Source organism: Channa argus, chromosome 14 (genome assembly GCF_033026475.1).
Source record: "Channa argus isolate prfri chromosome 14, Channa argus male v1.0, whole genome shotgun sequence".
In the NCBI taxonomy this organism is placed as follows: domain Eukaryota; kingdom Metazoa; phylum Chordata; class Actinopteri; order Anabantiformes; family Channidae; genus Channa; species Channa argus.
The window spans coordinates 6,505,378-6,520,571 of NC_090210.1; the positions used below are offsets into that span (position 1 = coordinate 6,505,378).

General features: G+C 41.1%; 1 protein-coding gene across 4 annotated transcripts; it reads left to right on the top strand.

Moving 5' to 3' along the window:
• Positions 1 to 1,563: 1,563 nt before the first annotated feature.
• On the top strand, positions 1,564 to 13,576 carry LOC137098523 (voltage-dependent calcium channel beta subunit-associated regulatory protein). 4 transcript variants are annotated; one of them, XM_067474824.1, is made up of 12 exons: positions 1,565 to 2,484; positions 2,673 to 2,856; positions 5,196 to 5,267; positions 7,319 to 7,341; positions 8,304 to 8,449; positions 8,664 to 8,725; positions 8,842 to 9,004; positions 9,098 to 9,278; positions 9,399 to 9,524; positions 10,345 to 10,543; positions 10,680 to 10,884; positions 10,967 to 13,576. In XM_067474824.1, the coding sequence occupies exons 5-12, from the start codon at positions 8,379 to 8,381 to the stop codon at positions 12,795 to 12,797; spliced, it is 2,838 nt and encodes a 945-aa protein (XP_067330925.1). In that variant the 5' UTR covers positions 1,565 to 2,484; positions 2,673 to 2,856; positions 5,196 to 5,267; positions 7,319 to 7,341; positions 8,304 to 8,378; the 3' UTR covers positions 12,798 to 13,576. The 4 variants fall into 4 exon arrangements, with proteins under 4 accessions (XP_067330924.1, XP_067330923.1, XP_067330926.1 ...); XM_067474823.1 differs by lacking the exon at positions 7,319 to 7,341 and having other exon boundaries at positions 1,564 to 2,573; XM_067474822.1 differs by lacking the exon at positions 7,319 to 7,341 and having other exon boundaries at positions 1,564 to 2,484.
• The last annotated feature ends 1,618 nt before the right edge of the window (positions 13,577 to 15,194 follow it).

Genomic DNA, 15,194 nt, shown 5'->3' on the forward strand with positions numbered 1-15,194 from the left:
CCCTGTGAATTCTTTGCAACCTTGCAATTTAAAACATAATAAGACAATTAACTTGTGAAAAACATCACCTACGTCTGGTCAAAGGTAAGAGCTGCCTTTGGATGTAAGCATCCAATGCGCGCACGCACGCACACACACGCACACACACACGCACACACACACGCACACACACACGCACACACACACGCACACACACACGCACACACACACGCACACGCACACACACACGCACACACACACGCACACACACACGCACACACACACGCACACACACACGCACACACACGCACACACACACACACACACACACACACACACACACACACACACACACACACACACACACACACACACACACACACACACACACACACAAACACACACACACAAACACACACACAAACACACACACAAACACACACACAAACACACACACAAACACACACACAAACACACACACAAACACACACACAAACACACACACAAACACACACACAAACACACACACAAACACACACACAAACACACACACAAACACACACACAAACACACACACAAACACACACACAAACACACACACACACACAAACACACACACACACACACACACAAAAAAAGAGTTAAAATTGAAAGCAAACCTACAAGGATGTAACAGAAAACTCCTGGTTATAGTTCCGTTGAGTTTCTGCAGTCAAAGCACGCTATCCTTTTCAGCCCTGAGATTTACTGCTGGTCTTTGCAGAGTGTATCCTGACACCTTCCCAATGACAGACTGGATTGGCTCAAACAATTCCCGGAGGGCCAACATTTTACTCCCTTATACAATTCACATACCTGAAAACCATAAGTGTTTATATTTCACTGAGCGCTTTTTTGGGAAAATTAAATCCACAAAATGTGTTAGTGATGTAAGACGCATTGCCTAAAAGGACATGAAAGGTCTTAAAGGTTTACAAAGACGTGATATATGTCACATTCTTGAATCAGTAGCTTCATCCAAAAATGGGACACCTCAGTCATCCAGCAAAACTTTACTGTGTTGTTCAACTCCAAAAAGGACATACATGTAGGTCATTCTGGTTGCTCTGAACTCAATCCCCCTGTTAAGTCATGTGTTTGGTTATTTCTGTCAGTCACCCAGCTGTTGTTTGAACCAGATTGCTAATGTTCTGGGGGAGAGTTTCTTGCAGGATACATGTCTTCACTGATTCAGTATCAATACCTTCAATACTTTCAGTATAACACCTACACACATTTTTCAATTTGTGTTTGGCAGCAAAATAAATATCACACAAATGCTACTCAAGTTCTGAATGTTTCAACAAAGGTTACTGAATGTCACTTGAAGAAAGTATTTGGATTTAATTAGCACACATATACACACACACATGTATATACATACATATATATAGTATACACACACACACACACACACACACACACACACTTCCCCCCCCAAATATTTTGAAACAGATCAAATAACATACAAAGACCACGCTGGTTAGTTTCCAAAGTTAAAACTAACAAACCATCTAGACATTGCAGACAGGGGTTGGCAATTGCTGCTCTTTGACCCAGGAAGTAATATACAGTAAGTCTAGTTTGACTTGATGGCTCACTGTGGCTGGTTTCATTTTTTCTGGATCCCTTTACAGCCGAATTAACATGAGGTAGCCTATAATGTGCACTATAAATACAGTATCATATAATACAGTACTACCAACTACAATTTCTTGGCATATCAGCAAGGCTCAATGTGATTGTAATATTTCTATTATAGATAATTTGATAGAAACCTACAAACATGGGGCAAATCGGTTTTATTTATTCGCTGAAATTCGAACATAAATATATGAGTAGTCCCATAACACTGGCCTCAGGTTTGCAGTCTCTCCTTACTCCTGAGTGGAGAGAAGTGGAACTGTTCTTTAATTAGACTAGCTGGGAGTCCTCTGTGAGTCTCATCATGGCCCCCGAAGGAATGACGTGGAACGGAAATAACGCCCAAATAAAACTGTATTAACAACTTCCATTTTAAGCACACTGACTGAATGACTGACTGTCAAAACATCAGTGCAACGCTGCCATCAGGCGGTAAAACCTGAGATGACACAGACGCCCTCAACAGCCATCTGACTGTCTTTGGGCAACTTGTCTAGAAAACAGGAAGATGACGTAGCACGAAATGCAACAAATAGGAAAGAAATAGTAACATACTAATAACAGTTAATTAAGCAGCCAATCGCTCGGTCAGCAGCCGCCATTCATGAGCGACCAGGCTCCTGTGAATGAGGACGGGTTTTATCCTCCATCTCACATCATCACCATCAGCGCAGGTCACGTGGCGCGTCGGGAGCGGGCGGTGGGTGTGTCTAATCGCTAGTGGTTTCATTCATAACTACGGTCTTTATTTGAAGCCCAAAATTAAAGCATGCAGAGGGCGCAGGCAGGCTGCGCACCGCCTCAAACGGAGTCTATAGCCGGGTGAGTCCGATCTCTTTACCAGCTCACATCAGGACCAGTTGCCGGACCTCCAGGGGTCCTCACGGTCCAGTGTGTTACTATTTTATTATGTAAGATGTGAGATAGGTGTCACAGCCGGTTTTAGATAATCGCAGCTTCTGCCCAGCACAGGAAGGCTCCTGTGACTAATGGTGATTTTTTACCCTCAGACTGAGAGCAGACGACGCAGACATGTGGGCCAGCCTTGATCAACGGGTTTTCGGAGGAGAGGGGAAGATGCCGCTGCCGCTGATGATACTGAGGCTGCTGCTGAGCGCCGCCGGCTGCAGCGTCTCGCTGTAGCCAGTCTGCACAGAGCGGAGGGAAGCTTCTTCAACACCGCCTGTATAGACCGTAAGATACAGCACATCTGGAGCACATCATCCATTCACACATCAGGGCGATATGCAGCAACCCCTCTCCACTCATTCCCCCTCCTCCTCAGTCCCTACAGTACTTAGCCATAAAGGATGCTGATGATAGATGTGGTTAAAGTGAGGGATGGTGTGAGAATGTAACATGTCGTTGGAAGCTGATGCGCGTGCATTTATTTTTGTCCACCAGTCGGGGTCAGTGTTTTCAGTTTTACTCTGTACCCATTATTTCGTGACTAATCAAATGATGGTGAAGCAGAGAGGCCAGTGCTGTTACAGCCACTATTATGAATGTGTATTATAATAATAAAGTCCATAGGGATTATTCTTTAAATCTTCCTCCTTTCATTTATTCCCTTATGCTCTTAACGATAAAAAAAACAATAAAAAATGTTTATGATATCATATTATGTATGTTTTTTATGGTTGATCCATGCCATCAGCTGGGCATCCAGTGCATCATTTCATCACTTTTCCCCAAATAGCTTATACAGCGGTAATTTTTGGAAACACTGACATCTCAGTTACAATTTCAATTACGATTCTGTGGTGGTTTTGGACAGTGTTTGGCTTTACAGCCCAGGTGTGTCATTCCGGACCCACAGTGGGTTAACATCTTTTCCATGTCAGAAATATAATGAAGAAACCTGTGTTCCTCAATTTGCATGAGCAGTATTAACAGGAGGTTCAGCACTGTAACATGAGGGCAGCAGGTCAGCAGTGAATTAGTTTGATATGATTTGAATTCCTTTTAAGCTACTGGTACTTTAAGTGTGGCTTTATCAGGCTTTAATTATATTTATATGAAGTAGCTTTTAGCCATTTTAACTGTGGTAACTGAATGCAGATGTTTCCTCCGGCCTTAGGGTGCCATGATAAAAAACAAAAGAGTAAATAAATAAAACAAGAAAAATAAGACAGAATTTCATGTAGGCTCAGATTTCTATAAAATCACAGTAATTTTACATGCGTCATCTGTAAAACTGCTGCTGTTGTGTTTAAAAATGCACTATCTGCACAAGACTGATACCCTCAAAACACACACACACACGATAAGTGAACAAAACAAGGATTGGACATATTTGTGTAGAGTGTGTGTTTGAGTGAGAGAGATTTTTCTATTGAGTGTTCAGCTTTGTCCTCGTCATAGTTACCTTGAGCTGTTGCGATATTATATAAAATATGACTGTGATGGTGAGGGAATGTGCGGCAGTGTTAGTAATGGAATCATGGGGCTGATGTTACACAAGCCTCTTTCTAAATAATTGTGTACCATCAGTTCTTTCACCATTTTCAACACATCACCAACACATTGCTTTTCTGTCTCTGAATTAAAAACACACAGTAACAAAGACCCAGAGTCTGAGATGGAAGTTTGTTTTGTAAGAGATTCTTGCTTGGTGGCATCCACCCTTGCAACAATCCATGCAGAGGATGTCAGCAAATCTAAATTAGAGTTTAAGGCATCACAAACCTGTATCTGGATTGATTGTACCTCTTTGATATATTAAAGGGACCAATTTTACAAGGTCAGTTTGCTGAACGGGAGGGGCAATGTTCATCCAGCCACAGTGATATCTTTTGAAGTCTTGAGAAAATGACTTTTTAGGATTTGAGATGTAAAGTGTTCATTACAGAATGGATGTCTGGCATTGATAAAGGGTCTAATGAAAGAGGCTTTATGATTTCATGTTTGAGAGGAAAAGTCGGTATATCTCAGCCTGAGCTGATCCTGATCATACCTTTTTTTGATAAGTGGGCTCACTCACTAATCCACCAACTTACTGAAATTTCCTGACTAAATTACTGGACTATCCACATTCAACGCAATCTCCAATAATAAGAGAAGATACATTTGTAAACTACTTTTGATAAACACTGTTAATGATAATACAGGCATCTGTTATGAAATTATACCTTTCCCATACATACTAACACATGTATTGCAATTAAGTCTTCAAAATATCATCAGCTCCAGATTTAACAAATGAAGCTCATGAATTTCACCTTTATGCCTGCTAGTTTGTAGCAAATGTTTCCCAAACAGGAGTAACTGGTGTTTTTGCTGGAATCTAATTTTAGCTGCAAAATATTGCGTTTTGTGTGCTCTAACAAGAATTTACAGCTTCTGAATGGAATATGTGAATTATAACAGTATGGGGCACTGATGTGTTTTCAATAGCTTTCAAACAACTAACATTGTGACACAACAACAAGCTACCTTATACCAAGTTGTAACTACATTCATTTTTTATTCAAATAACAGGAATTGTAATTCTGTCTAGAAAGAGCACGTCTGACTTCCTCCATCCTTTGCAGGGATCACTCACGCTAACTTGGATCATGAGCAATGATTTGCCTGTTCTGACAAGTCTGACTGAGAATGCCACTGTGAGTACTAATGCGTCCACCCCTCACAACATCAACACATACTGTCTACACCTTCACATCAGCTTGTGTCTGCAGTCAGGCGCACGAAGAGTCATCTGCAGTGCTTTATGAATCAAGTTAGTTCGTTTTAAGGAAAGAAAGACGGGCAGAGTTAACATTTTAGTGTTCCAGTGACAGGTATTATATCCCAGGTGGAGCCATTGTGGAGGGTTTGATCTATATCCAAAAAAAGGATTTCACTCAAACAAATGTGGTGCTAGCTTTGTGTGCCATACAGTCTCTGGAGAATAGGAGGATATCTGAGCCAGCAGCAGTGATTATGGCACAGTTAAAGCTGCATCTGTGAAGGGAGAATTGTTTGCCTCTACAGTGTGTGTTAGGAACATGGACTGAAAATTAGTGAGAGGCTTCACTGCTCCAGCTTATTGATTGTGTTGTTCATCCTGTTTAGCTGAGCTTGTAAAAACAGCAAATTTCATTAAGTTCCAAACACAGTAACAAATACTGTGTGTGAGCGCTGTTGACATGCATGTAACTGCATCAAGGCATAATCAAGGCATGTATGTTGCTATACAGTGATGGAGCTGTTACTCTTACACAAACAGCTTCAAAAATAATCTGATGAATAATGTGATCTGATGAATTTAAAAGTACATAAATACTACATATTGTAGTGAGATTTGCCCAGCTTTGTCCTTGTGCACGTATCAATGTGGAAGAACATTAAGAGCCATTTGAAACCAAGGTCCAGTTCCTTATAAGTGCAAACCTACTTAGCCAATAACTCAGCTTCTATTCTGAAAGTCTATTCTGTATGTAAGCACATGCTAAGTTTTACATGTTCTAGACTTAAGCACATTTAATGTGGCATTAAAAAAAAAGGGGAACAAAAGCATGTTTTCATTTGCTCTTATGCACATAACCATCCTCCACTTCTGGTTTTATAAACAGAATGTGACTAGTTTCAATTTTCTGTAGCGTCTTGCTGGAGTTAAATGTTAGAACTTTGGACGGAAGATTACTGACTCAAGTAAGCATTTTAACAAACAAGATATTTAATGATTATTATGAATTTAGCAATTTTCTGACAAGTTATAGACTAAATAAATAATTGAGAAAAGAATGGACAAAGTAATCAATAAGCCACTGTATTTGTACAGCCTTTGGGTCATGCTGTACAGATCTTGCTGTATTCTCATCTGCACTCTGTGAGGAGTTTCTCCATTCCAGTTTTTCACATTCACATTTTCATATAATACATTCTGCTAAATGTTACAATAGATGCCTACCGTATTACAATTGTGGCCATGAAGAATCCAATGATTTTCACGCTTGTGTTAAACTGACATCAGAAGAAAAGCCAGGAAAGTCTGGTTTGAGGATTGCTCATGTGCGTCTGCATCCTCCTCCGATTTCCATTTTTAGCATGCAGAGGCCTCATTTCCCCCTCATTGAGAAGAGCTGGGAAATTGAATTAAAGGTCTTGCTGACGTTTCGATTAGCATCCCCAGGCTCACTCAGCCAAGGCTGAGAGTATTAATCAGAGAGAGTACAGAGGAGAGCAGCTTTTCTGTCTCTATATGCATGTACATGTGAGCAGAATGGAAAATATGAACGTGTGTATATGAATAAGAATCAGTGTGAGGAGGACTTAAGACTTAAAGGAGTCCTTTAGTGTTAATTCACCTGGTTATTAAATATTGTGATGCTTAGCTTAGATCACCTATTGCAACATTCCTCATTGCTGTAAAGCTCAAAGTGGGAAGAATCAATTACTCACTGAGCACAACTAATGCAGCCACTGCGCTCAAAACACATCATGCACCAGAGATATGTCAGCTATCGCCTTACTGTGCTATTCAAATGAGTTATGAGTTCATAGCTTTACCACCTGAACACAAATAGCGAAAACTAAATTGATGCTGTGCAACCCATTCAATAACCAGAATTAGCTTTGAAAGCTGGTATTGTTTATGTATATCTAATATTATCCGTGCAATTGAGGAAAAGCAAAGTATGATGGTGTTATGTTTTCATTTCTTTATCTGTAGATGCTGTTTTATGGCTTAGTGAGGTAAGATAACCAGAGTATTTTCCCTGAAATTTTTACTGTAACAGCAAACCAAAAAACAGAAAACCTAATGTGCTCATAAGCTAGTATTAGTTGCTTGTCACCAAACTGTCCCGAAAACCATCCAGACATGTGAATGATTGTCTTCATTCATGGCTTTGGAGGAAAACTGCGGAGTGGAGAAACTCCTCAGAGTGCAGATTGACATTTGGATGAGAATACAACAAGGTCTTCACAGCATGTGACCAAAACCATCAAGAAAAGCAGTTTTTCCAGCCATTTTATAAATAAGTTTACTTTCTAGGAAAACAAACAAAAAAAACCACCAACATTTGCATAATAACATCTAGGTATACTTTATTGCTATACCACCATATTAATCTGAGATATATTAAAATGCTATAAATAAAAATGTGTATATATTTGAACTATTTTATCAAGATCTCCTAGAATTAAAAAATTTTTTTTTAAGTTAGCACCATGGCGCTGACAAACCATGTTTCCCTTTTTTTAAATTTAAAAAATAAATATTAATAATATATAATTTAAAAAGCTATGATAAACAATACACAAGTTGCCCACTGAGCAGATTATGTGACTATCTGGAAAACTTATTAAGCTGTTTAAAAGCATATTAAAAGGAATTTATGAAGACCAAAACTGAATGTCATTTGTTGCTTCTGAGACAAAAAGCAAAAAAAAAGATAACCAAAAAGCAAACTACTAAATGAAAGCTGCATCTCATTAACATGTGAGCCATAACAAATTTAGGAAGTGATGTGTTTGTATATTTTGTGATGACCCCATGTTAACAAAAGTTAGATCATTCTATTTAACTTAAAAGATCAGATGTTACATTTCTACTGATAAATCCTATATGTATAAGACTTTTATAAGTTATTAATGTAGCTCCACATATTTTGCATGTAAAACTCTAACCTCTTCTCCTGGTTGCACTTGGTCAGGACGTACCTGTTTCGCAGGGCCAAGTGGAGAACTATGTGTTGCTGTTGGTGCTGCTGAGTGTTTTTGCTGGGGGGATGCTGGTCCTGCTCTCCCTGCTGCTCCTCTTTTGTCACCGCTGCTGCATGGGCGGAAGACGCTACTCCAGGTAGGTGCTATGTACTCAGTGACAAACTGCGTGGGACAGGCAGACCCAGTTCATCTCTAAACACACAGGGATTACGAGGCAATGTGACCACGACAGCAGTGGATTAAAGCTGTTATGAGTGTGACTCTAAATCCTGTGACGTGACGAGGCCTTTTTGTTTTATTTAAATTTTGTGAAAGCCCACACAGTAGTAAAGCTAATTTCCCTCTTTCAGAGCCAGTGATGACCCCGAGAAAACAAACACCACTTATGTTGAGGATTCTCAACCCACCCAAGGTCAGAGCTGTGTTCAAGTTCAAATGTACAGTACATTCTGTTTTCTGGTCCACTGTCGTCACCATCACTAATAATTACTCTCCCTCGGTTTGTCCTTGTCCTTTTTTTTCACTCAGAGATCCCAATTCGACTGGATGAATCAGACGCACTCTCAGCTTCAAGCTGTCACGATGGAGAGTCAGAACGATTTGTCTCCACTGGGTCTACTGGCCGCAGAGTATCCTTCAATGAATCTGCTCTTTATGAACAGGAGAGGACAACTCAGGACAAAGGACGCAGGTATGATTTATCTGACGTAAAATACATTTTTAACAGTAAAAAAAAATTTTTTTTTGAAGAATCATTTGTCCTTCTCTTCCTTCTCCTTCCCAGGTACACTTTGACTGAAGGAGACTTCCACCACCTGAAAAAAGCTCGACTGACCCACCTTCACCTGCCTCCAGCACCATGTGACCTGAAGATCCTCACAATCATGGAATGTGACTCAACAGAGAGCAGCACTGTTAACATCAGTGATACTGCAGCTCCAAAACTGCCCCTGACCATCTACCAGGTAAAAAAAAAAAAAAAGGATTGAAATTTGACTCCAACATATATATATAAAAAAAAAAAAAAAAAAACATAAACCAGGTGTGTTTGTTTATCTCTGTGGTTTGTTGGTTTCTTTCACCAGCCCAGTGAGAGAAGAATGTCAGACTGGCTGGGTCAGGGCCTCAGTGGAGGTCTGCCAGGAGACCCCCACCACTCCATTATCTTTGACCAGAGACCCATGAAAACACAGTGTACACGGTCCCAGACAGTAAGTATCACCTTTCTCCACTTTCTATTTATAATTTAGTTTTCATTATATAGCACAGGTCACAGTACTGCAAACAGTATGGTTCAGGGAAGGAAAGATTGGTCTATGGTATGATGTGCCAATCAACTTTGTCTAGGCTGAAAGATCTCAAAATGTACTTGATGGGAGAGCATGAACCTTTGCACAGTCCTTTATGGGCCTTAGATGACAAATCCTAATGAGTTTTATGATCCCCTGGACTTTTCCTGTTAAGCCACCCTGAACTTGGATTTTGTGATTTGCCATTACTTTGATGATTATTTGATCTAATGCCTTCATCCAGCCAATGTTATGTTTTGACAAATACCGTATTTAATGAAAAAAGGCAGAGTCTGAGAGAGTCCGCTAGCATGCTGATATCAGCATTTGTTTGGTATAAAAAGAAAAGAGTTTTTCTCTGAAAAAGCAGAATTCTGAAACATTTTGTTTTAGTTTTGGTTCAGTTTTCCAATGTGGAAACAAATTTTTTTTTTTTTAAGTGAAACAGAGCTTAGAAAGAAAGCATTTACACTGCTGCAGAACTGAATTTGCAGTTTCTTCCTTGGGGATTGATCTATTCGTGTCACACAAACAGAGCTGCAAAAAGCAGCTGCCACAGGCTCAAACCTGTTGATGCAATGTGACATCAGTCATCACTACAACTGAGTGACAATATGACAAACTGCTGTCCCCCGAAGACTTTGCCTCTGCCCGTCACGTTATCTCAGCTTGTCTGCCATTCTCCTTCTTTAATGTCTCATCACCTTCCTCCATCCTTCTCTCCCTTCATGTCTTCTGTTAGATGGAGGCTATTAGGGATAGTGGAGAGGCTGAGAGTGAAAGGGGGATGAGAGGAGAGTTGACTCAAACTCCTGGTCAGACTTCAGTTCTGCATTTCTTTTCTAAACTGCGGCGCCATGCCAGTCTGGAGGGCGCGGGACCCTACTTCAGGAGGTGGAAGTTTGACAGCAGTCACCGAGCTGCTAGTCTGGATGCCAAAGGTTTGAGTTAATCTAGTAAATGCATGAGTAGGATTAATACAACTTCCAAAAATAAGATACTTAAAAAACAAAAAAACAAAATGCCTGTGACTAGGTGGAGAAAAGTCAAAGCTATTTTCATGTGAACTACCACCAGGATCCCCCAAGAGAAGGCCCTTCCAGAGACAAAGAGCAGCAAGTGAAACCACTGATCACACAGAGGATGACGACTCTCCTGTACGAGATGAGATCATTGATTCTTTCCCACACACTACCAGACAGACAGGTGGCCTCCAGTCTCTCTCTGCAGTCTCTCTGTCTCATTCCACAACTGCACCAATGTCGTCAGTTTTCCTCAGCAGGTAGACCTCTTCTTATAATACAATGACTAGCATTATGAAGGCTCACAATTACTGATTAAATGACTATTTCCCATCCACACAGACTAAAGCTGGAGGCCATGATGGAGGTAGGAGATAGCAGCAGGAGAGAGGAGTCTTGTGTGCTAACAGATGACTGTCGTGCTGAGAGGCAAGACGAGGCCACAGCCAATGGAACAGTAGAAACCAAATATGGAGAAGATATAAGAAGAGAAGCTGAGGGAGACGAGCTAGAATCGACAGAAGATGAAGGTTTGTTCAGGGCTCAACAAGAAGCTGTGATCCAGGAAACATTTGAAGACATGTTACAGAAAAATAAAGACCCAAAGAAAGATGGGACAAAAAAGAATGAAACAACAGTAGATGATGGAGATGAGGTAGTGTTGGGAGCTGAGGCCCGACGAAGAGTTGACTCAGGCTCTTCTCTATCATTCCTGATTCGTCAAGAGAGCTTGGAGGCTCCTCCCTCCCTGTACAGAGACATTTGGAGCCTGCGAGCCTCTCTGGAGCAATATGCCTCCTCAGACCAGAGCAGCACAGATCGGGAGTCCATCCGCAGTGATGCAGACAGCATATCATCATTCAGCGGTGCAGGAGCTCGTTCAGGCCTCGACAGTTGCTTATCCCAAGACCTGGACGACGAGCCTGAAGGAGAAGGAGAGGTGCTGGAGGGGGGGAATAGAGGAGCGTCAGGTGGAGACAGTGACTTGGGAAGTGAAACTGGAGAGGTTGAGGCAGGTAACCGGAAACTACTTCAGATGGACAGTGGCTATGCCTCCATTGAAGCACCATCCAGGGCTCCTGAGGAGATGCGGCTTTTTGGGACTCCTGGAGCCCCAAGAGGGAAGACAGCAACTGAGCGTAGGTTGTTTTTTACCAGCTCTGGAAGAAAAGGTTCCATTTGCGAGAGCATGGAGACCAAATTGTTTCAGGAGGACCTAGAGGATGAGATGGTAGACAGCACAGAGAAAGAAGAGAAAGCCAAGGAGAGAGCTCAAACTGGAGGTCAGTTCCTTACTCTTCAAGAACCATATCAACTTCTGAAATCTCTCAATCATCAAAAACCTCCAGAATCCCAATCGCAGCCGATGTCTCCACTGATAAAGCCAATTGCTGAACCTTCTAGCCCTCACAGACCTTGTCTCCGCCGACGTGACTACAGCATAGATGAGAAGACAGATGCTCTTTTCAATGAGTTCCTCCGTCATGACCCGCGGTTTGACCAACAGGACTCACCTGTGCGCTCCAGGCACCGCTCAAGAGTTCACCACCGGAAGCAGTGGCAGAGACACAAGCAATACAGTGACCCAGGGTCTGGCTCTGGGGGTAGGTACTCTCCATCTTTGGAAAGGCAGAGGTTTACGCCACTGAGGAGGGGCGACAGTGCCGGTTACCCTCTGGACACCAGATATCACAGCACGCTCTCTCGAATTGCAAGTGCTGCTGATGAAGAAGCTGCTTGTGAGGAAGCAGCTAAAGAGTGCCCAGAAATCAAAGATCCATCAAGTGAAGGAGCAGCAGGGAAATCTTCGGAGAGCAAAGCCAGCAAAGTATCCGAAGGCACAGATGCAACAAAGAGCAACTCCAGTTGTGAAAGGTCAGCTGGAAAGGGCAATTGTTGCCAAGCCTCTACAAAAGAGGACAAAGAAAAAGTAACTAGCCAGTCTTTGAGCTGCATGGATCCAAGAGTTGACAACAGAAACAACAACAGTAGTCAAGCTATCCTAACAGAGGTTTCCCTGCAAACAGAAGGGAGCCTGGCAGACAAGCTGGCCATGTCAGTGGAAGAGAGGCTCTACGGTGGCCTACGCAGTGCAGAGAAGCTTGGCCAGGAAGGATCAGAACGTGTGCTTACTGTGTTTCACACAGCCTCACCTGGCTTCAGGCCCATATAACCTGTTAAGAAGTCCATATTCATAATCAACTTTATGTTATTGCTGGTCGACCACAGACTTAACAAATGGTCTACAACAATATAAATGTGTAAAATACTGGGTCCATCTGTTTCTTTTACATTTGGACAAATCTTCATAATAAATGAAGGCTGATTACTGATGCATCATCATCACAGACTAAAGGACAAAACTACCTTATTGATGGCCAGTCTCTTTGAACATTGCCATTAGACCATAGTTTCACTGAGTGATGACCTTAAAATATAGACCCATCTTTAGAAAATATTTTTCAGACCTAACTGAATATTAAGCATGCTGTGTATATTGTATGAATACTGTACAGTTTTAACTTGAAAACAGAAGCACTTTGATGGGAAGAAAGATCTTTACGGCATTTGTGTCACCCATTTCTCTCATTTTAAACCATATCCTTCTCAAGTGTCCTTGTCCTAATCAGCACAAAGTCACATGTCTATGCGAGGGCTGTTGCATTTGTATTTGGTGACTGGAAGAACAAAACTGACCCTGTAAAACAAACAAAAAAAAACTTAACTGTTTGCTGCTCTCTTATTTCCACTGTATTAGCAGATCCAGAGATAACAAGTTCTCTCAAATTACAGATTGGGCACAGATTGGACACCCAGACTATACAGCCAAAACAGAAAATATGTGCATCGAGCATTTTTATACACATTTCATCTATTTTTATAGGAGGTTTGTTAGCCAGGCTGTTTTATGCATCTTAAAGAGGTGGTATTTAGGCTCTTTTGTGGCCTTGAGCGGAGTATTTGATAACTTTTGGGAATCAGCTGAGGGTGACAATGATAAAAGACCGACAAGACGAACAGTGTTTTAGAGAGATGGTCCTGTGACAGATTTGAGACTATATAAAATAGTACTTCAAAGTGAATAGCAATGGCAATGCTTTCAAATCGCAGTATAGTGGAAAAAAACCTGTATTGTAACACAGAATAAATATGACATAAAAGATATGTCGTGATCTCCCAGAAAGACCGACACCAACAATAAATCAATACAACTAACACGTATTATCTGTGTAGTCGTGGGCTCATATGCTGAGAAATTATTGCTAAGACCTAAAATAGACAGCTGTTAGAAAACAATTTAACCTTAAGAAAAACAATAACATTGCATTTACGAGTTTTTTTCTATAATTCTATAAGAAACAAAAAGCTTGCTGCTGAGAACCACAAGGTTGAAAGGTGAAAAGGTATCACGAAATACTTGTCACATTGTTGGTTTGTTTTTTAAGGGATTTGTTAAATCTTGTTTTCTTGCTGTAGGTCAGTGTTAAAACCTAAAATAGAGCTACAGCTATTTTCTATTGCTTAATGAGAGTTCTCACTTGGTAATTTCAGAAATTTCAAAGTCAACTTTGAGTATCTGATCTTTGAACTTCCTAAATCTACATCAAGTCATATTATTTGCTCTGCATTCATGTCAAGCATGTCTACAACATTAGAGTGCTGCTGCATGTTATAATGTGTGAATGTAAACTAAGAACCTGCGAGAGTAGGTACAGCTTGTCCCTTTTTCTATCATGTCTCATCTTTGTCCTCATGGCAAAGCATCGGCTTTATTCTAAAATGATTGGTGCAGAAAATTCTATTTAGCAGCTTTGACAAAGGCAAGACTTTGAGGGACCGACCAAGGCACATTATTTTGGACTAAACATTTTTCATAATTAAAAAAACAAAAAACAAAACCAAAACAAAACCTCCACCCCCCATTTTTTAATGTCACTGTAGTGTACCCTATGTGTGCTGTAAAAGAGCAGAATGTGAACTTGAACCTTAGGAGTGTTCTTAAATACTAATCACACTGCAAAAATGTTCTGCAGCCTGTGAGCACAAGGCAACACTTCATCCTCGCTGCACTGCTGCTCGTGTGCTTTGTCAAATAGAGAACCTCTCTGTTGACCTTGGTGATGTGGGAGGTGCTGCGCTTTCCCTCCCTCAGAGTGGTGACTCACCTGCTCTCTGATCTATTCCCAGTGAGGGGCTGATGATGGGCCTGGATGCATAAGGGGGGGGATGGGGACAGGGCTCCCACTGATGTGATCGGCACAACAAACAGCATCGCTAAAACAGGCACTGGGTGATTGTGACGGCATACGACCTGCAGCTAAGTGGTGTTTGGCTCATGATATTATAGGATAACTAAAAACTGGCCAGACTTAAAAAGGGCAAATGCAGTATCTCTAATAAAGTGTAACTTTCTAAAAAAGGCATAAAATATTAATTACAAAAAAAAAAAAAGAAAAATTTGTGGGGTGGGGGGGGGGTTTAAATAAAATCAAAAATCCCCAACAGGTCAGTGGCAGATGTCAGTCTGTCCAAAAACCAAGCACTTTGCCATTCTTGCAGCTCTGTACAG